This window comes from Bemisia tabaci, chromosome 1 (assembly GCF_918797505.1).
Source record: "Bemisia tabaci chromosome 1, PGI_BMITA_v3".
Classification (NCBI taxonomy): Eukaryota; Metazoa; Arthropoda; class Insecta; order Hemiptera; family Aleyrodidae; genus Bemisia; species Bemisia tabaci.
Window position 1 is genome coordinate 87,081,708 of NC_092793.1, and position 23,469 is coordinate 87,105,176.

Below are 23,469 nucleotides of genomic sequence, written 5' to 3' on the forward strand. Positions count from 1 at the left end.
GGCGGCCGAAATGGCGGTTTTGGGGTAAAACAATTTAAAGTTTGCAAATACGTCGTGACGGGTGTCGTTTCTCATGTATTTTTGATCGTAGAATCCGAATTTTCAGTCATAAGTTAGCCCAAAGGTCAATTTTAGGCCAAAATCCAAGATGGCGTCCAAAAAAACCTCTTACGGGTACTAATTAGCCTACTCGGGTCTACATGCATTGTGGGGTATCAATAATTAGGTTTTCAGGGTCGTAGAGTCCGAAAATGAGGTCCATTTTCCGCTGCGGCTCTCAAGAAGCCCTAAAATCAAAGATGGCGCCCAAAATGGCCGCCGGTCTTGCGGATGAAATTGCCATTTAAGGCAGCTATAACAAACAATACGTTCAAAACAATACGTTCAAAATTAAGTTTCTTGGGTCAAGAAGTTCGAATAGGAGATCAGATGTTTACTCCTACAAAAAATTAAGCCTCCGAATCGAAAATCGCTGCCGACATCGCCAGTTAAAGGCGCAGACCGGTAAATGACTGATATTAAGAGATTTGCCGAAGGAGGGGTTTCGATAAGGGCCGTTGTTGGGCCCATACCCTGAAATTCTTCAATTTCACGATTGTTTGCTCATTTAAAGTCTGAAGTTTGCGGAATGTATCATGAGTTGGTCATTTCCGGTCTATTTAGGGGTCTAATACCGGCCTAAACATGAGACTAAAGGCCGATTTTGGCGAAAAATGCGGGTTTTTTTACATTCGACGTGACGCTGTTTCTTAACGATCCCATCATCGGAGGAGATTGTTGTCCTTCAAGTATGTTCATTAAGGATGTAAGATAGTCACTTTGCCCAATTTTCGTTGATGGCAAACCTTGCGCTCAGAGCTAAAACGATCCTCTTAGAATTTTCTTGTTTTTCATCATTATTTAAAATGGCATAAGAAGGGCGACTCATCTTAAACCAGAAATAGATTCATTGGTGGAAAATGTACGCAGCTGGTCATAACTGTCCTCCAAAAAATTAATGGATTAAAGCCTCCCCCCCCCCCCCAAAAAAAAAGGAAAACCTGTGTTGCCATATTTTATTGCCTAACATCACAGAAAACCGCGTGATTATTTCAGTATTTGGAGGCTGTTCTTCGTAGAGCACATTTAGCAAAGCTCAAAACCCTTGATTTTTCATACGTTACGATTATTGATTATATAAATGCAATTATCCATCATTACTTTGTTTTTTACATGTATGTATCGACAGGGTGATCCAAAAGTCCCTTCCACCCCCTCTAACTTTTTATCTAATTGAGGTGAAACTTGGGGGATATTCCTAGGTCAAAGGGAGCAATTTTTTGGTCCCCCTCAAATTTTCAGGGGGGGCTCCCTTATGGGGGCAACGGCCCCCAACTTTTAATTTTCAAATGGGAAGACCCCTTTTGTGATAGCTCGTTCGAAAGAGCATAAAAAAAGAAAACTTTTCGCGCAAACCCGAAGTCAATATCTCAAACCGTTTCAAAATGGCGGCCGGTTAAAGTTCAAAATGGCCGAAAATTCACACCGGTTATTTGTCGATGGATTTGCGCAAAAATCGGTATGTAGGGGTATTTTGACACGAGAAAAACGAATTTGACGTTAGATTTTCAAAAAAACGAAAATTTCCAAAATGGCCGCCAGTTAAAGTTCAAAATGACCAAAAATTGATTTTTTTATAAATCTAAGTTCAAATTTGTTTATCTTATGCCAAAGTACTCTCAAATTCCAAGTTTTAGGCAAATCCATCAGGAAAAAACCGAGGTGAAAATTTTCGGCCATTTTAAACTTTAACCGGCGGCCATTTTGAAAATTTTCGTTTTTTTGAAAATCTAACGTCAAATTCGTTTTTCTCGTGTCAAAATATCCCTACATACCGATTTTTGCGCAAATCCATCGACAAATAACCGGTGTGAATTTTCGGCCATTTTGAACTTTAACCGGCCGCCATTTTGAAACGGTTTGAGATATTGACTTCGGGTTTGCGCGAAAAGTTTTCTTTTTTTATGCTCTTTCGAACGAGCTATCACAAAAGGGGTCTTCCCATTTGAAAATTAAAAGTTGGGGGCCGTTGCCCCCATAAGGGGGCCCCCCCCTGAAAATTTGAGGGGGACCAAAAAGTAGCTCCCTTTGACCTAGGAACATCCCCCAAGTTTCAAATCTTTACCTCAATTAGGTAAAAAGTTAGAGGGGGTGGAAGGGACTTTTGGATCACCCTGTATAGAGACTCTTATCGTGGCGCGGCATTCCTACATATCATCGGTAAAAATCGAGAAAAATGCAACATTGAAACGGAAATGAGAATTCTACTATCATCGCGCTGAGAATGTTAGCCTTATCCAAAACTAAAAATTCATTGCAATAAAATGTGTAATATTGTTTAAAAGGCAAAACGACATAGAACATGTTCTTATCCGGGTGGTATTACCTGTGCAAAGTGGGCGATAGAGTCGTCAACTGCTGAGCTCATATTGCATCTCTCATTTGGTGCCTCACTCATTACAGACATAAGTCTGAGCCAGAAAAACTAGGCGTTTGCTAGATTAACATACATGCGTCATTTCTCTAAAATTATGACATGGCAGCTCCAAACAAGAGGTTTGATGCAGGAGACAGGGAACCTGATGAAGAAGCAACTGATGAGGAAGCTGTTAGGTGGCTGGGCAAAAGTGAGGGAAACCAGGGTTTCAAATTATTTTTAGGAAGCAGAATTCTGATCGATCGCAGGCAATAAGAATGGCGGGGGGCAGAGATTGTCAGGGTGGTGAAAAATCAGCATTATGCACTCGTGATTCTGACACATGGCTTACTTTTTTTTCGGATCTCAGATCACGGTCAATGATTCAAAGTTGCACCTTCGTTTGTAAATATCGTGTACAAAATTCGTAAGATAATAGGCCACCTACAAGCCCAAAATTTTAAAGCAATTATCACTAACACAAAATATAATCTACTTGCATCTCTGAATACTGTAATTCAAGTCTTACATATTTATTTCAAAATGCGCATATTCCGAGAAAGTGGCTGAAATCCTCGGCCAACTAGGATTTTTCTCGATTTTTACCGATGATATGTGCGAATGCCGCGCCACGATGGGAACCTCTACAGATACTTACATGTAATAAACGAAATAATGATGGATAATGGAGATTTCGCGTATGTGAGGAATTTGCGATTTGACTGTTGATTCTTACGTAAAAGTTCGGGAGAAACACGATGGTGCCACTGGTTTTCTCTGAAATCAACTCCCAAGCTCAAAAAAAGGTCTCAAGTTGAGCCCGAAATGGAGGGGATATCCCACACTATCCTGAGAGTCCACCCCTAAATCAAGACACACTCTCTATGCAAAGATAAGGAGCAAGTACATTCACAGGGCTACCACTTTATTTGGGGACTCCACAACAGAAAACACAGCAACCTTGCTAATGTATTTGCTCCCTATCTTTGCATGGAGAGTTTGTCTTGATGTACAGGTGGACTCTCAGGATAGCGCGGGATATCCCCTCCATTTTGGTCTCAACTTAAGAGCTTTTTTTGAGCTTGGAAGTTGATTTCAGAGAAAGCCATTGGCACTATCGAGTTTCTCGCGAACTTCTACATAAGAATTCATAGTCAAATTGCAAATTCCTCACACATGCAACATCTCCATTGCATTAATATAATCACTAATCATGCAATCGTAACGTATGAAAAATCAAGGGTTTTGAGCTTTGCTAAATGTGCTCTACGAAGAACAGCCTCCAAATACTGAAATAATCACGCGGTTTTCTGTGATGTTAGGCAATAAAATATGGCAACACAGGTTTTCCTTTTTTTTTTGGGGGGGGGGGGAGGCTTTAATCCATTAATTTTTTGGAGGACAGTTATGACCAGCTGCGTACATTTTCCACCAATGAATCTATTTCTGGTTTAAGATGAGTCGCCCTTCTTATGCCATTTTAAATAATGATGAAAAACAAGAAAATTCTAAGAGGATCGTTTTAGCTCTGAGCGCAAGGTTTGCCATCAACGAAAATTGGGCAAAGTGACTATCTTACATCCTTAATGAACGTACTTGAAGGACAACAATCTCCTCCGATGATGGGATCGTTAAGAAACAGCGTCACGTCGAATGTAAAAAAACCCGCATTTTTCGCCAAAATCGGCCTTTAGTCTCATGTTTAGGCCGGTATTAGACCCCTAAATAGACCGGAAATGACCAAATCATGATACATTCCGCAAACTTCAGACTTTAAATGAGCAAACAATCGTGAAATTGAAGAATTTCAGGGTATGGGCCCAACAACGGCCCTTATCGAAACCCCTCCTTCGGCAAATCTCTTAATATCAGTCATTTACCGGTCTGCGCCTTTAACTGGCGATGTCGGCAGCGATTTTCGATTCGGAGGCTTAATTTTTTGTAGGAGTAAACATCTGATCTCCTATTCGAACTTCTTGACCCAAGAAACTTAATTTTGAACGTATTGTTTTGAACGTATTGTTTGTTATAGCTGCCTTAAATGGCAGTTTCATCCGCAAGACCGGCGGCCATTTTGGGCGCCATCTTTGATTTTAGGGCTTCTTGAGAGCTGCAGCGGAAAATGGACCTCATTTTCGGACTCTACGACCCTGAAAACCTAATTATTGATACCCCACAATGCATGTAGACCCGAGTAGGCTAATTAGTACCCGTAAGAGGTTTTTTTGGACGCCATCTTGGATTTTGGCCTAAAATTGACCTTTGGGCTAACTTATGACTGAAAATTCGGATTCTACGATCAAAAATACATGAGAAACGACACCCGACACGACGTATTTGCAAACTTTAAATTGTTTTACCCCAAAACCGCCATTTCGGCCGCCATCTTGAATTGGCGGGGGGGGGGTTTGTATGAAATTTGAGATGGCCATCATCGATTTTCTTTTTCTAGACATCAAAACGAAGAGATTGATGTATCACACAATATGCCTTCACGAATCTGCACAAGGGATTAGGTATGCCCCCTGACTAGAATTCTGAGTTTTAGACCAATCCGCCGATAAAAAACGGAGATGCCAAATTTCCGCCATTTGGAACTTTGACCGGCCGCCATTTTGTCAAAATCAACATTTTGACCTGCGGTTTGCGCCAAAAATTTTCTCTTTTTCTTATCTTTCGAATGAGGTATCACAAAAGGAGGGTTGCTATTTGAAAAAAAAAGTTAGCCCCCGCACCCCTTGGGGGGGCGCCCCCAAAATTTGGGGGGGGCCAAAAAGTTGCTACCTTAAACCGAGGAACATTCCCAAAGTTTCAAACCGCTACCTCCATTAGGAAAAAAGTTACAGGGGTGGTTGGTGACTTTTGGATAACCCTGTATAAATCTTGGGCTTGGAGGATCAGCTGATTCAGCTGTTTGGTATCGCCGAAGTCGAATTTGAGGGGATAGTCAAGGACGTTAATGTTTCATATCCTTTATAAATCTGTATCGTATTCTGATTGAAAAGCTTAAAGAATTAAGAACAATGGGTATAAATCTCAAACGAAGTAACCAACACAACCTCCAATTGACCAACAAAAACACACCGTCAACGCGACGCCGCCGTGTATTCTTCCAATATGCATTCCGCCGCCATATTGATCGTGACGTGTACATTTGAAACCTACGAGCGCACGGTTCAAACGCCGTTTTAGGCCACCCTAATTTTTGGCACTTTCAACTAAACTTTTCTCTAGTTAGCAGTCATCAAAAAAAAATTAGGAAAAAAACCTGCGACTTTCGGTCACTTACTACTTTCGAAGGACAAAATAAAATAAAAAATAACTTAACTGACTCATTAGACAAACATTTCTAAATAATAACCGCTCAGAAATTTAAGACCCGTAATAAACTCCCGCTTCACGTATAACCAGCGTTTACAGAACACGAAGGTAAACAACTGTTCGAGGTTCCAGGTTCCTGACCTCGAAAGTTTCACTTATAAGAGATACATTTTTGCAACACCTACTGCCTTCAACAGTTGCACAGAGTACCCTCAACAGTTGCTTCGTCGAAACGAGGCCGTAGGCCTTGTCTCCACGGCGCAACTGTTGAAGGAAGTTGGCGCAACTGTTGAAGGAACGGAACTGTCTCACAAATGTTTCACTTATAACAGAAACTTTCAAGGTCAGAAGCCTCGAACGTGGAACAGTTGTTTACCTTTTTCGTATGATTTAACCTCAAATAAACGATTGAGTGAGTGCTTATCCCACGATTTAGCTTTAATTTTGCCATTATTCAACATTTTTTACAATCATAATTTTACTGTAATTGTTGCTTAAGCACTTTTACGTGATTCCTTCAGTTATATGTGGCTTATTTATCCCTATTTAGCTAAACGTAGGACGTTATTTTCTAGTGAAGGTGTTTAGTGTCAGATGGAATCCAGGCTTATTACTGCTTTTTCAGATAATTCTTGCAACTCTAATCAACATTTTATGACTACAGAAGCAAAGCAAGCAAAGAGCTTTACAGGCTACAATTGAGTAATAGCCTTACCTACCAGTTCATCATCTGCGGAGAACTTTTTTACTGTATCCACACGATTTGCCTAAGATTTCAAGATAAGGCACCCTGCTTCCCTTTAAGTAGTGCACCGAATATTTTCATTTCAATCTACCGATTAAATCTGGAATCTGATCCAATCAGAGCTGTGTAGCTCTTGAATTTGTGTGTTATCCATGTATCTATTTCCTGGTTGTCCTACTGGAAGTGTGAGACCAGCCACAACCGTGACCTGCTGACTTATTTCTTTGATCCAATCTCTTGTAAATGATGACTCAAATTCTGAGGCCATCATTTATTGAAACTAGTTCAAAGTTATTGCTCCAAAGTATCGTCACTCTTCTCATACTGAGGTAGAAGGAAGGAGATTTTTTGGTGAGTGCTCTGTTTTGCAATTTGAGATAAGAATACGGTTTTTATTGAGGCGTGTAACAATTTTTGGTCGTTGAATCACTTGTCACAATTGAGCCTTGGCGTTAGAGATCCATCAACTGTGGAAAGTGGCTCTGCCTGTGCAAAAATATCTTGTGACAGCAGTGAATGTTAGTAAATGCGCTTTACAGGTAGACTGAAAGCTCTTTATTCCAATCTACCCGAATAATTAAATTCAAAAGCATCTTTGAATTGAGTTCATATCGAATCTCAATGGGAGAATAATATACAGTGTAAGCGAAAGAATATCAATGGTAAGGTTGGGTTTGTGTCTTAGGTTAGTGAAATGCAATGGCAGGTTCTGAAATCTTGTTTGTCAGTTGCTCTTTACATGAGTCACCTTTGAAAATCAAGTTTAAGAAAAAAAAACACATAGGTAGGCAAACAGTAGTAGGTAGCTTGCCTATTTTCTTCCTGTCTTGCTCATGGACTCGGAGAGCAGTCGGAAAGAGGGGTGAGAAACAGGATTTCAGCGCGTGTCTCTGAGAATGTGGAAATTTAAAATTTGTGAAGCGTCATCAGTTTGTTAAGATTGTCACCGTCCGTTGCCTCAAGAGGATTTAGACGCTTCTGCTTCAGCGATACATTGTTGACCTATCAATATCCGCTTATTTTGATCATATTTTGAAGGAGCGATTCCCATAAGTATTCCCGATTAGTTATTTGTTTCACTACAATAATGGCAGACATACAATCTTTACGACACCATGGAGTGAAGGTGCGGTGCTTTACTGGATTAGCACTCCTACACTTTCAATGCTTATATCTACCTATTGTAAGATCATTAGAAGCTCGGGTGAAGCTTTCTACATCCTCATTTCGCATCTCGTTGTGAGACATGGCCAGTGTACCTCGACGGGAATCTGCCCATGGTCTTACCCACCACCTTGGTGGCACCCTTTTACACTTTAAAAAATAAAGGGATGCAGCTGCAGCACTCGTCAAAAAGGCAAAATATGCCGCACTCAACCGAGCATCACTCATTATGACAATATAAGAAAACTCGACATGGACAATCAATTCTACAAGTGCTTTGTTTACAAAAGTTGATACTGATTCACCTCAAAAGTAATTGAGTCGTTCAAATATTCCCGCTTAAATGTTCCGGGAACACTTAGCCGTGTGTCGAGACAGGGAACCTCGGTTGGTGCAACAAACGCGGAACAAACACGCAACAGTTGCGCTAACTTCCTTCAACAGTTGCGCCGTGGAGACAAGGCCTTAAGGCGCGATTCCGCTGGGCGTTCGTTGGCGAGTTTCGACGTGCAAATGAGTCGACCAGCGGACCGCTCTATACGAATGGCACGCAACACCGCTTTCGGAGCCAAGCTGCGTCCAATTCGCCGCCGAAATTCGGCATATTCCCAAACCCCGCGTGAAATGTGAAAAATCTAGCCCGTTCTCAAAATCCTTAGCCGCTGCCTTCTGAGCCCTCCCGCGGTCGGCATGAGGCTCTTCAGCAAGTAGCCTTGGGCACTGCGGCCATCCTTTCTCCTTTCTCCCGTCTGATTGTCTCTTCAACCCTCCGAAATGAATGGGAGTGACCTCGCGGTCCACTCTTTTTGTTTTCCGTAAAAATCGTCTTTCTCCTCAAAACAAGCCCTTCGCAGAGTTGTCACATGATGAGTGCATTTTTAAATGCACCATTGATTAGTTCAAGAAAAACCATGATTATTTATTCGATCCACTTGGGATGATTTTTTCAGGTCAGAGTCAAGTCGAGAGTTACCCTGTCTCTTCCGAAATGGATTTCAAATAACGAGCATCGATGATATTGATTTAGGCGGCGTGTTGCCTCCTACTTTATCAGTGTCCAAGGGATGTTCGTGCCTGATTTGATTCATTGCAATGTTTCCAAACACCGCGAAAAAATTGATCAACCTTGCTTTAAAACATCATTTTCATTTGAAATTTCAGTATTTATAGGTTTCTGCCTTCATTAATTGAATATTAATGTCCAGTCTCTTAAACGACGAAGTTGAATGATGAACTTTTTTGGAGAACATTTTTATTTTTCATGTAAATTTCTATTCCTCTTTAATGGGGTTTTAATATCTCTCTTATTGGTTCGGGTGAGACACCAAGTGCATATTCATCCTCGCAAATGCAGAGATTTTTTTTTATAACTCTTCTTCACCACCTATTCATTGTTTATCCTTTCAAGCAAGGTGATATGTTCTGCGCAGAGCTATAAGTAAAAGAAAGGAAATATTTGAAAGAAAGAAAGAAAAAAAAATTACTTGAATTTTTCGTCAAGAATACTGCTCTTGAATCAAGAATAAGATCACTTGAATAAAGCCGAATCCTGCTTGATATGAGCGGCTTTCTTCTCAAAGCACGCATTTTGCAGCTTTCTTCTCAAAGCACGCATTTGGCAGCTTAAGTCAAGAGAAATCTCCTCTTAGCGGCAAATTCAAGAATATTTCTTCTTACATGATAATTTTTTTTCCAGTGCAGAAGCTCCGCAAATTCCACTAATTAAAGAGGCTTGTGAGATGCATAAGCATTGCACTGCTCTAAAAATGTTCCGAGAATTTTCCATCAGAAATGTTTTTTACACAGAACAAAACGGCGGGCATAGTCAATAGACAAGTTTATTCATCATGTGATCAACGAAGGTGACGGCATGACTCTGCATTGCGAAATTTTCTGCATTTAAAAATTTTTTCACTGCACATAATTGAGGCATTTTTCGGTAAAAGGGCGTATGAGACGTCCAATGCTGCTAAGATTGTGTAACGTAGTTCTCTATCCGACTGTTTTGCTATTAATTTTTCGTTGAATCTGCTCCTAGTTTTTCCTGGCGATTGTAAGGACGTACATTGACTGTGAATGAATTTCATTTGCCGCGAACGCTATGAAACTTGCGCAATCATGGCAGCATAGCAAGCTCCATTCGCCATTTTGCCGAAAAAGTCCTCAAATTCTGCTTTTAAAAATATTTTCACTGCATAGAAAAAAGCCAAAATTGGAACCTTGGTTTGTTCGAAAGACGAGGGACCAGCGTGAGCCGAGCCGAGCCGCGGCGCACTATGGTCCGAATAGCCGGTTTAAGCGGCATTAAATCAGATATGTATGTTTAAACCTCGCAACATGAGTTTTCAGGGGATTTTAGGGTCGCTGAGTGCAAAAATGCTAATATTCTTCAGGAAAAATCCATTTTTAACATTTTTATACTTTATATAACTGTGGTAATATTTTGTTCACAAACCTTGAATTGAGGCAAACAGCTCAAGCTGACGCGGTGGAGCAGTTGACATCGCGTCTCCCTTGTCTTCTTGATATCCCGGGTTCGATTCTCGGTAGATTTTTTTTTTTTTTATAAGTTTAAAAATTAATTTTACATTGGATGGACTATAAGAAGCTAAAAGTAGAGCCTCGTCAAACACTACTATCAAGGGAACTTGAAAAAGACAGCTCAAGATAATACTTCTACGTTTCATGGCTCCAGAGGCCTACTTTCAAGTCCCACCGATCAGCCGTTTGAACTTGTTTTCGTCTGCCAAGCTAAACTTAAGCTTAAATATATCCATTTTGATAGATTATTTGTTTGAAACATGGGTAAACGTAAAAAAAAAAACGTTTACGGGACCTCAAAGTGGCTTCCTAAGACAATTTCATTGCTCGGGAGCCTTACTTTCAAGTCCCACCGATCAACCGTTTAGACTTGTTTTCGTCTGCCAAGCTAAACTTATGCTAACATATATCTACACTGATAGATTATATGTTTGAAACACTTAAAACGTCAAAAAAAAAACTTTTACGGGACCTCAAAGTAGCCTCCCGAGGCGATTCTTTGCTGTTCTTGAGCACAAGTTTCAATTGGTCCCGATCAACCCCATCAACTCGTATTATTCTGCCTGGGCAGATTTAGGCTCTAATGCATTCGATTTGCTAGAATATGACAATGGAACATGATAAAAGTCATCGTCAATGGCATATGATAGGTAATTGTTGTAAGTGATAAGAAACGCGAAAACGTCTTTTTCATGAGAAATAACTTGAGGCGATTGTGTGTGATTGATCTGCCACTCAGACTAAAAGGTAGTCTAGAGTCATGACAATAACTTCCGAGTAAAATTACGAGGTGCTCAGAGGTGCAAAGGATATTTTTTGGGTCCTACTTTTGCGACTTTATTGAAAAAAGTGACTATGTCTAAGGGTTAATCTAGAACATTAGATATGATGAAAAAGAACAGTTTCAGCATGAAACATCTTAAACTTATCTTATATTTTGTGAATCAAGTGCCCAAACACTTTCAGGTACGGTGAAACGACGAAAACAAGCCCTTAAACACAGCACTGCCGCTCGGTAACTGGAATCGCACTCATAAAGTGCTCCGCGCGCCGTACTTCCCAGGCTTGTCACATCTTTATTAGTGCTTTAATCGAAGTGAAATTTTACAGGAGTCTTCTCTACAGAATGTACATACTATCGATCTACCGCTTAAAATCTAACTTTTTCCAAACTTCACTTTTTCGATTTATTGCCGCTTAAACCGGCTATTCGGACCATAGTGCGGCGCGGCGCGGCCGGTGCGGAGGAGTCTCAGACCCGCACAAGGGGCTGCGGTTGGGGTCTAAACTGGATTTCACATTCAACGAGGGGTTTTAGTACGGTGTGTACGATCAAAATCGACGATTTTTTGATTGGAAATTGCCACTTCGGGAGGTCATACTAGATGAGAAAATAAAAGTTTTTGTCCGTAGAACCACTTTCAAATCCGTGCAGGATCCAAGATGGCGGCCAAGCGCTTTTTTGAAGTGCTATATCTCTGTTGCTAATTGTCCGATTTTTATTTTCTTTTTTTTAAAGGAGAGTTAAAAAGGCCTAGAATATGAATAAATTATAACAAAGTCAATTTGGCCAACAATTTGTCCAAAATGTTACAAAAAATTTTTTCCTTAAAAATTCCTAAAATTTCAAAGCAAAATAACTTTTAACTGAGCAGGAAAATTGATATTTTCTCTTCAGTAAAAGAGATGGGTCTTAATCTCGCGTTTGATTTGATACCAAAACCATTTTTGTGCTACGAGTAGTTAGCCCGCGAGAGCCATTTAAGTATCGCGCGATCGGCCGCGGCGCGCGATTTCCACCCCGCGTTCATGGCCAGGGGCGCGCTTCACACGTGTAAAAGGCGCTGTATCAGTGGCGTGGCGTGAATTGCGATGTATCGATTGTTCTGACATTTAAACCTATCGTAAAGAATCGATTATTAAGGTGTTCGCTGCGAACACCCTTACAATCGATCCTTTCCCATAGGTTTAAATGGAATACCAATCGATACATCGCAATTCACGCCACGCCACTGCGCTGTATCTCTCCAACCGTTTGTTCGATTTTCAAACTTTTGGTCTCGTTTGAAAGCTACTATAAAGATCTTTTCAAATAATGTGCATTTTTACATTTACCTTTAAATAATTTTCCATATTATGAAAAAATACGTGAATTTTTCAATTTCGATCATCTTAACAGCCATTGATTTTTTGTTTCTGGGCGCAATTAGAGCCCTTTATTTGCTTGAGGTGGATAGAAGATTTTCTGACCTTCAAAACGATACCAAAACCTTTTTTGTGTGACGAATAGAAAACGCGTGAGGACGGTTTTGGTCGCGCGCTCGGGTAGAGGTTCGCCACTTATGCGCCGTGCAACCTCGCGTCGGCCCACGTTCATACGCTACAGAACTGGAATATTCGCTGTTTTTTGATCATTCATCGCAAAATTTTCATGAAAATTTTTAATTTTGGAAAATCTTTTCATACCCTCTTGAGACGAAGTGAATACCTATAATAAAAAAATAAATACTCTGGTTAACATGATAAATATGAAAAAATGTATAACGAACTGATTCCTTAAGTTTTTATGAGATGGAGATGGATGAAACCGCAACAAATTTGATTCATTACTTTTTTAAACGACGATATATTGCCGATAATCAGCATTCTCATGGAATTTTAGGAACGATTTCTACAATTTTCTCGCTTAGAGGTGAACTCTACTATTTAATTAAAATTGATCGCAAAATGATCAGCGGGCTTAGAATCCTTCCCTACAACCAAGCGCATAGTGCACGTGGAAAACTTTTCCGATGCAACAGCGGCGTTTTTCCCTCTTTCGTCCTCAAAGGCACTTCCAGATGCCTGTTTTCAAACCCTGGAAAAATATACCTGCATGTCGCCTCTATTTTTGGCGGTAAATAGAGGTTTTCTTAGCAGGCGCAGGGGCGGATATCGGTTTTCTTAAATTACGCTGGTAGATATGATATGAATGATAAACCGCAACAAACTTGATTCATTATGTAATTTATCTCGATTTTAAATGGGGATAAAACGGCGATTATCGGCATTCTCGTGGAATATTAGCTATGGTTTAGGTATACAGATTTCTTGCTTAGATTAGTCGAGCTGGTCACAGAAACGTGTTCTGATGCTTGAATCTTGTAAAGCAGCTAAAAATAGTAGGATCTGTTCCAACAGCAACTCTGAAAGTTCAATGTTAACCGAGATATCGTGCTTTGAAAAATTCGATTCATGCCGTTACCCGCCAAGGAAGTGAAACCCTCCAATTTGCTTTTATCCGAGTTTCACGCATGTTTCAATTTTGTTTCACGTTGAGTAACCAGTAAAATTGTGTGTCAGCCTGAAAAATGAGAGCAAGGTGGAAGAAACCAAGGGTGTCACTATAGTAGTGACACCCAAGCGGTATCCAAAGCGGTACCGCTTTGGATGACGTCATCAACCGGATTTTTAGCAACAGAGATATAGCACTTCAAAAAAGCGCTTGGCCGCCATCTTTAACGGCCGCCATCTTGGATCCTGCACGGATTTGAAAGTGGTTCTACGGACAAAAACTTTTATTTTTTCATCTAGTATGACCTCCCGAAGTGGCAATTTCCAATCAAAAAATCGTCGATTTTGATCGTACCCACCGTACTATTTGGGAATATGCGACCCGGGCGGCAAGCGGCCGGCGCGGCGGCAACGACACCTGTGGCCGGCGCCGCCGCGCCCACGGTGGATCGAGTCAATGGGAGAGGTCGGTCATGGAGCATTGCGCTTCTAATTTTACGAGGGAACGAATATTCCTGGTCATTTGATCAAATATGTACCATTTGTCTCATGTAATTTTTCGCATAGAATTCATTTTTGATGTTATTTTAGGTGAACAACGTATTTGAAGACCCTTTTTTGTGCATTTTGTCTAAAAAACTGTACAGGTGCAAAGTTTAGGCGTCTGTGTTTTACTTCGTTGGACGGAGTTTTTAATTTTTCATGATGGAAGAGAATAAATTATGAATAAAATTATGAAAACTTACAAATAAGTGTTATAAATACACAAAAATACCTACCCAGATATGAGCTGCTGCATCAGATATATTATTCCCTTCACATCAAAGTTAATTTCGAAACTTTGTCATAAGATATCATTTTTATGCATAAGGATTGGTGAAAAAACAAATGAAATACAATTATGAATTCTTTGAAAATATTCAAGATCACTTACATATTTTATTTTCATTCATATTTACATTTAGAGGACGGAGCAGGGACTTAGAGTAGGAAAAACACTAGATGGCTCGAAAAGGAAAAAAGAAAAAAGAAAAAACATGTAACATGACAGTCATCTGCTTCTCCTTATTCTTCTTCTTCTTCATGTTCAGTTCCCCATCACTCTCATCCTCATCTTCCGCTCTCAAACCGCATCAAACTTAAAAAACAAGCAACGCAAAAAACCGCAAAAATTCCAAAATTTGCCGGACTTAAACGTCCAAAATTTGACGTTAAAACGTACTCGCAGTGTAATTAGTTTCGCACTGACTGCACTTTGATTACATCGAAATAGGTGAAAAATTGAAAAAGTAAGTACGCATTTGAGAGGAGCGTTAAAAAATTATTAGCGTAATGTGTTCTCCAGACTCTGAAGAACAAGAATCAATCAATGAAACTAGTTTTAATTTAAACTGAAGCAAGCGGCAGCTCACCGGTCGCTTGATTTTCGAGATACGGCTCGCGCACAATCTCGGAACGCAACAGAAAAAGTGACGTCACGGCCAAAGTGGCGCAAAGTGGCACCCAAATATTGCGGAATCGTATTTTCAGGACGCCTGCGAACATGCCTAGCGATGAAAGTTTTCTGGCGGATGGGTAGGTAGTTAAAAGTTTACCTAGACTTTTTTTTTGCTTTTTGATATAAGCACATTGGTGCAAACATAATCATTGAAAAAATGGGCCGAATACAAAAAATTACTAGTGCAATGTGTCCTCCAGACTCTGAGGAATTAGAATCAATCAATGAAACTAGCATTAATTTAAACAGAAGCAAGTTAAATGGAAAAGAAAGACTTGGACGATTTTTCGCTAAAATGAAAAGTTACGCAGAGCCCCTCTTTGGTGCCTTCTGTCACAAAAATGAACATGTTTCATTCCAAATCATTGTCAGATCCTAAAAACATAACTCTTAAGGAACACTGTTGTCCCTTGAAAAATGCGATTTGCCCGAATCGCCCATGACAGACCTGTACCATTGACTCGATCCACCGTGCGGCGGCAAGTTGCGCGCATCAGGCTCGGAGCCATACGCCCGCAAGGCCACTACCTGAGCATACAGCATCGATGCTGATGCTGCGAGCCGATGCTGTACGTTATAACCTCAAGAGGCGCTTCAAAGCCCTGGCCCGGAGGACGAAAGGGAAGGTACGGAATGTGTGGTACAAGAGAGAAGGCGTAGTAGCGCCCCTCCGAAGAATTTCGTGTCCGTAAATCCGAGAGCACTTACACGCCGGCCGTTCGAAGGCACTCCGAAAGGACGAAGGGGGCAAATGGCGACGGTTTTCCCGAAACAACCCTGAGGGGCGGCAGCAACTCCCCGGAGGCACAGATCGGAAAACCCCGCGGGGCGGCCGAAGACCCGGTCGCCGGGGTTCCTCTCACCGATTTTCAGGCGCGCTGGACACCGGGAGCCGGGAACTTCAAAGTGGCGGTCGCCGTTCTATAATTTTATGGTACAGAGGAAGATTTCAATCCGTGCAGGCTCGCACAAACATGTATTTCTGTTTTCCAAACCCCCTTTTTTCGTGACTGTCTTATTTTTAAAATCTGTTTTCTGGAACTTCTCATTTCTGCACCGGCCAGCTGATTAAATGGTGGGGAATTTTCTGCACCCCTGAGGAAGGGTGCAGTATTCTGTGGGACTGCACCCGTCCAAATACCCGATCATAAAAAGCATTGACCTAAACTAACGATAAGTATAAACAAACCTGATTCATGCCAGCATTCGCAAATAATAATGTTGGGTCGTCCAGTGGGATTACTGATGATGAATGTACATACTCGTGATTTTTCTTCAAAATGAAGAAATCCATAAATCTTTGCCGCACATGGTTAGCTGATGCAGCAGGAGCCATCGTTTTTGCTGAAATCAAGAGGATAAAGAAATAAAAAAATATTTGAAATCCAAGGGAGCATCTGTGCACAAATTCGTTATATGTACGAGGAGGAACCCAAAAAAACCCGGTATTTTACTGTAACTTGGCAATGATGGAAAATATTCGGGTTCCACCGCTAGTAGGTGTAACTAGGAGCTATGAAGAGTCAATAGGCCAAATTTCAACGTCGTGGCATATTTTATTTTATTTCGGCGAGACTTGGTTTAAAGGGTTGTCTAGCGAGGTCGTCGTTCTTGAAGATGAGTCAATTTCAGTAACAACACTCGACGCTCAAGATTTTCTCTCTTACTCGATAAACACACGACTTTCTCTGTTACGATTTTGAAGAGCTGCTTCTGGGGGACAAATTCTCATTAAAAACTTCAGTGTAAGTACGGTTTCTTGCTTTAATAATGGTGCTGTATCGCCCGACACCCCTGTATGGCTCCAAACAGCCGTTGCCATTTAATAGAATCTATGCAAATAATACAAAAAATTGCATTTTTGTGAATGAGGTTGGTTATAGATCATTTAATTTACTAGCAGATGCCACTTGAATGTAATGCAGAAATATTCAACACATTGCTGTGAAAAATTTGGGCAGTCAACGCGTTGTTACCGAATTGATCCCCCATTTAGGTTCTATCCGGTGACTGCCAGTGGGCGTCCAGCCGACGTTCAAACAATAAATCACACTCTAGAACAAAGTAAAACATTTATTCACTAATGTCATGAGTGAAACATGTTCCCTGCAAGATTTAATTCAAAAATTGACAGACTTAGTTGCGCATTGCCCGTGAATATCACCCATCTTCAAAAACAACGAACTCGGCAGACAACCCCTTAAGCCAAGTCTAGCCAAAGTAGAAGAAAATGTGCTACGACGTTAAAATTTGGCCTAGTGACTGTTCACAGTTTCTAGTTACACCCTTTAACGAAAGAACCCAAAATTTTTCCACCGTTGTCAAGTTACAGCAAAATTCCGGTTTTTTTTGTTCCTCTTCGGACATATCAATGGTTGAAGTCCAAAACCACATACCTCCATGAGCGACGTTGCAGACTTCTTTTCATACTTCATTTTCTCATAGGAACGAAAGTGTACATGGACTTATGTTCCTATGAAAAATACACATGTATTTTCTTGAAAACTTCCTTGATTTTTCTATCCTGTCAGCAGAATAGCAGAAACACGTCAGCAGAAACACGATGGTGCCACTGGTTTTCCATGAAATCAACTCCCAAGGTTCAAAAAAAGCTCTCAAGTTGAGGCCAAAATGGAGGGGATACCCTACGCTATCCTGAGAGCAGGCCCGCCACAAGGGGGGGGATACTGGGTCCCTGGTACCGGGGCCCGGGTTACCCGTGAAAAACCACTACGAATTCACATGCAACCCTTGTTTCGTAAGAAAAAGTGAAAAATTTACCCTAAAAATTTCGCAAAAGGTGAATAGATTTTCAGAAACACGCTGGGGCACTGTAGAATTCTTCTTAAATTTTCAAAGAAGTATGCTTCTTGGAAAATTTCTATCTATTTTCAAGATTTACAGTACAGAGGGATATTTTTAGTAACTGCGTATAAATTTCTTCCGTCGTCAGATGCTAAGGGTCTTCAGTCTGGGCATCTTCAACTTCAATGGCTCATGGCTCAACTCCCTTGCCATAGACAAACGAAAAGGGAGTCAAAGGGGGCCTGGCCCTTATAGAACTGAAAATAGTATCATATGCCCCCCCCCCAAAAAAAAAAAAATTTCCAGATGTTTTGAATCCAACAATTCGCAAGTATTTTGTGCTGAAAGTAGAAAAAAAACCATAATTATTCCGCAGAAATTTATGGAAAAATTCATTATGGAAGCTTCACAATGCGTCCGATTAGTCGTATAAATTCTAAAATTTTTCGAGGGATGCCCCTCGGACCCCCCCCCCCCCCCCCCCGTGCTTGGGCCCCGGACCTTAAAACTGGTACCAGGGCCCGAGATGGGATGTGGCGGGCCTGCCTGAGAGTCCACCTCTACATCAAGACAAACTCTCCGTGCAAAGATAGGAAGCAAATACATTGACAGAGCTGCCACCTTATTTGGGAACTCTTAAACTGAAATCACGGCAACCCTGCTAATGTATTTGCTCCCTATCTTAGCATGGAGAGCTTGTCTTGATGTAGAGGTGGACTCTCAGGATAGCGTGGGATATCCCCTCCATTTTGGCCTCAGCTCGAGAGCTTTTTTTGAACTTGGGAGTTGATTTCAAGGAAAACCAGTGGCACCATCGTGTTTCTCGCGAACTTTCTCAAAAGAAGCAGCAGTCAAATCGCAAATTCCTCACACATGCAACATCTCTATTATCGATTAAGTGCTGTGTCCATACATGGTATCTTTTCCTAAAAAGATCCTTTCTTTTCTCTGAAATTTGCTAATTTTTTTGTTAAAAATGATTTTTTAGACTCATGCGAGGAGGCTATCATTCTGTCATGGGCTAAAAATTCAAAATCTGCCGAAATTTTTTACATAATCGATGCTACATCTCGCGTGCCGGTTCCACTGCATAACAGACCATGAACAATCACCTTAAAGTTGCTATCATTGAAAACCATCGATTGCATGACCTACTACTCAAACACTAACGTTCTGCGCACATACTTTATACCTTCCATCTGAGCTGTGCGAGTCATACCTGCAAGCAACACCCTTATGGTTTCCCGTCACTGTTCAATAACAGAACAATTTTAAAATTCCAATCTCCAATTCCATGTCAGTGGATATCTGTGCATGAAATGTAGGTTTTTATTATTAAATTAATTTACTTTTACAGTATAAAAAAATAATAAAAACGAAAAGACTAAAAGAGTCTAACCCGGGAAAGGGAGACCCTGACTGCCCGGCAAACTATAGAGGAAAAAAGAATACAACAAATGGAATTAAAAAGAAAAACAATGATTTTGGCAACAGGCTGATCTAACACAGATTAAAAACGAATAATATTCCCCAAAACCGTATAAAACAACTAATGCTAAACACAGAGACAAAGCAACGGAACAAGAACAACAAAACATAACAAAGGACAAACTGAAGACCCTCATAGAATAACTTGAAAAAAATTCTTTACCCTCGGTAAAAGGCAGGAGCGATCTTCCCCTCCCACCATGAGGACAAGCTTAAAAAAATCTGGGAGCTGATTAAACAGATCCAGGCACCTGTACTCTACAGATCCTCTTCCCAATTCCAGCCGAAAGTAAGGGACAGCAACTACCCTCCACCTACCACCGCTGAGCCTATACAACTGCCCAACAAAGCTCGCCTTTGGAAAAAAAAACCATTAACAATTTCAGAGTATCCAACCAATACAAATATTCAAAGGAGGATACATTAAGCGGAGAACAAAGTTCATCGGAAGGATAGGTCTTGGGTAGCTGCAAAATCCCCTCTATAATACCCCACTGAAGCCTTATCACCCTATCAAGAGCCTCCTTACACGCACTTTCATTGATCCCAATTCCATAGCTCATGGAAACCTGGAAATGGGCTATGTAAATAACTCATAAGGAGTCCACCCCCAATATTCCCCGCAGACTAAGGATGGTTGCTGTAACCTTGCGAAAACGAGCCATCAGAATATCGATGTGTCACCTTCAAAAGAGAAAACAATCAGCGAAAACTTCCAGGTATTTTGCAGCTCTTGAGATCACCAGAGGCTCACACCTACAGCCCTGTCTAGCACACTCATGCTCATGCAGAACGAGCCCCAAGAAGTCAATGTCTGATATGACTCCTCTGAGAACAAAGACACACACTGTCTTACCCACATGTAAATTAAACATATTATTTGCAAACCACGGATTTATTACATCTTTCAACACCAAATTATCCAGATTGATCACAGCTTCCCAGGACAAACCCCAAAATACAAGATCTGTGTCGTCAGCAAACATCACCACCCGCGAACCTTTGCTCTCTATGAGGCATGAATCATCGGCATACAAGGACTTGTTTGTGACAATAACGGTCGCTGACATCCACCATTTTTAGATAAAACGCTCTTTTAGGAATTTTGGAGCCCTCAAGAATGCCTGTGCAAAGTTTCAGACTTCCAGCGCAATTTTTCGGTAAGATATGAACTGAAAACCATGTTATTTGTAAAGACAGCGGATATGAGAATCCGCTGTTCTCCTTGGCCCCGGCTGGCGTGGCAGGACACTGTGAATATTCAAACACACTTGCGATAACTGCCCACGCACCGCCCATGGACTGCAGCTGACACTCAAATAATATATATCCGGACTGTCTCACCAGAATTGTTGATTTTTTAACTGATTTTGCCACTTTTTCCTTATTTTTGATGTAGAAGTTACAAACAGTTTAGTTTTTTGATCAATTTTATTCAATGACTCGGCATTGACTTACTTTCCGTTCATTTCAATTGTTTCACCGGCCTTACCCTTCTTTAAGTCTTTGCGTCATGCATAAAAAAATGTTTTCGGAAACAATAGCAGATGTTACATTTTTTCAAAACACTATTACTCCTTCAAGTTTTCACTTTCATAGATCGTAAAATGTGTGTTTTTTACAAGAAAAGTTGCTCTTTAGGAAATTCTTCCTAAGTATGCTCTCAGTTCTACAGGCGGAAAAGTGCAAAGCTTTGAAAACTTCGAACGCGATTTTCTCACAATGTGAAAACTCAACATTCGCTATTGTTACAATCAAGTCCTCAAATGTTGAAAACAAAAGGGGTTCCAAAACCGAACCCAAACCGTTTGAATAGCATTCTGCCGAACAATGGAAAATCCGACTTTACAGCAGCTGGATTGACCTTCTCCGCACTGTATAACAGCTTGCAGCTGCATTATTCCTCGCTCGAGAGTACTTTAGTTTCCATATCCATAAGTGATCAAAATGCTTACCTGTTGTTTATCCGGCCGTCGAAATGAAATAAGTCCGTAAAAGTAAGACAATGGTAAGTTGACATACCCAGCAACAACACGCTGTATGTCCAATGTAAATGTCATACATATTGACACATGGCATAGACGCTCTTAGTGCAACGTCACAGAAGAGCGATATCTATCGATTTTTTCGCATTGGTGGCATTGAAAGAGGTTATGCTAGGGATGTCGATACTTATCCGATACTTGCAAAGTATCGATACTTTCGATCGATACTTAACGATACTCGGCATCGATACTCCACGATATCGATACCATGCAGTATCGATGCCAAGACCCCAGTATCGACGGTATCGATACTTAATCTGATTTGGCCATGAAGAAGGCCTCTTTTTCTTTTTTAAAAAATTCTCCCCCCACTATTTCACCTTCATGATGCACTGTGACAAACGACGGAGTAATCAAGTTTCTCAAGATGATTATACTTCAATAAAAATGGTAAAAGCTCAGTTTGATAACTGTAGTTAAGGGCTCAAAATAGTTGACTAAGGACGCGAACAGGGCTTTTTCGAGAGAGGCGTAAATCTGGCAGAATTTAACGGCCGACAGACACATGCACACTCAGAATCACGGCATAATTCAGAAATAGTATCGATGGTATCGATACCTCATAAGTATCGATACTTCAGCTCGATGCTCGATACCGGTATCGATGCTTAGAGTCGATACCAGTATTACCAGTATCGATACCGAGTATCGATACTTCCCTGAGTATCGACATCCCTAGGTTATGCCCATAGAGAAAAAAAAGGAGGTGTTTGCATCTTGAGGATTTGTACCCACCTACGTCATCAATGTAAACAAGACGCTCGTTGAGGGTTATGTTGACGCTGTAAAAACGGACCATAATGTCCGATTTTTTTACTTAAATCAACTCTTTATATAATTTCAAGCACTTTTTATAGAATGACTTTTTCTATGGTGCGCCGTCTGTGTCAATATTACTTTTTCTCTCAAAAAAAGTTTTTCTTCAAATAAAAGTTTTTTTTCCCCCCATAAAAGTTTTTTTTCCCGCTTAAAAGTTATTTTACCCCAAGAAGTTTCTTTTCCCGCATAAAAGTTTTTTTCCCCCGCACAAAAGTTTTTTTTTATAAGTTACCTACAACACTGTTGCCATATCGTTTCTGAAAACCCGAATTAATTCCAACCATAGATCGAATCGGTATCGATAGGCGATAGGTCGACCGCAAGTTGTGTGAACATAACCTCAAAATCAAAATACATATTACATCTAGCATCTAACGGATAGCCACAAATATGGAACGTGATGTGTTCATTTACCTAAACATTTTTATATTTGAGAATAAATAAAACCCGTAGATAGAAAAAAAATACGTTTGAGAGAAATTAATTAGTGCGATGTATAAATAAAGTGGCGCGAGAAAATAATTACGGAATTCGAAAAGTTCTCTGCTGTTACAAAAGTTGAAGACCTACAGAATCTTCTGTCCTCTTCACTGCTTGCTACTATTGCTGGTATCGCAAATCGGAGAGCAAAGGATATTGCAGCAAAAGAAGAAATTTTGCAAGGTAGGTATTCTTGCCTTTAGAATAGGTACAAAGGTTCAGAAAGTGTATCAGGAACACTGGTTTTATCTTAGAAGTTTTAACCTTTAAGGTGATTCGATGGACGCCATATTTTGTGTCAGAACGGCATGCGATATATCGCATCAATTGGTTCCATATTTTCAGCTACTCGTCATTTTTCTCCTATTTTGAGATCGCAATTTTGTTGTCAGGAGTCTAAAGCACTCACTTACCAATTTTAACAAAGAAATTCAACGTAATAAAGGCGTGGTTTTTTCAGAGAGAAAATATCGCATTCGAGTGCAGTTTCGATATCAGTATCGAATGCGATGTTTCCTCTCTGAAAAAACCACGCCTTTATTACGTTGAATTTCTTTGTTAAAATTGGTAAGTGAGTGCTTTAGACTCCTGACAACAGAAGTGCGATCTCAAAATAGGAGAAAAATGACGAGTAGCTGAAAATATGGAACCAATTGATGCGATATATCGCATGCCGTTCTGACACAAAATATGGCGTCCATCGAATCACCTTAAAGGTTAAAACTTCTAAGATAAAACCAGTGTTCCTGATACACTTTCTGAACCTTTGTACCTATTCTAAAGGCAAGAATACCTACCTTGCAAAATTTCTTCTTTTGCTGCAATATCCTTTGCT

At 40.5% G+C, this 23,469-nt stretch overlaps 1 protein-coding gene across 1 annotated transcript in view; it reads right to left on the reverse strand.

The window, feature by feature from the left end:
- AlaRS (alanine--tRNA ligase, cytoplasmic) overlaps positions 1-21,403 on the reverse strand; it is a 126,435-nt gene extending 105,032 nt beyond the window's left edge. The window contains exons 1-2 of the mRNA XM_019057706.2: positions 21,246-21,403; positions 16,187-16,341 (exon numbers count right to left, since the gene is read on the reverse strand). Of these exons, the coding sequence (XP_018913251.2) occupies positions 16,187-16,333 (147 nt within the window). The 5' untranslated portion in view covers positions 16,334-16,341; positions 21,246-21,403. The remainder of the gene's footprint in view (positions 1-16,186; positions 16,342-21,245) is intronic.
- Positions 21,404-23,469: the final 2,066 nt, after the last annotated feature.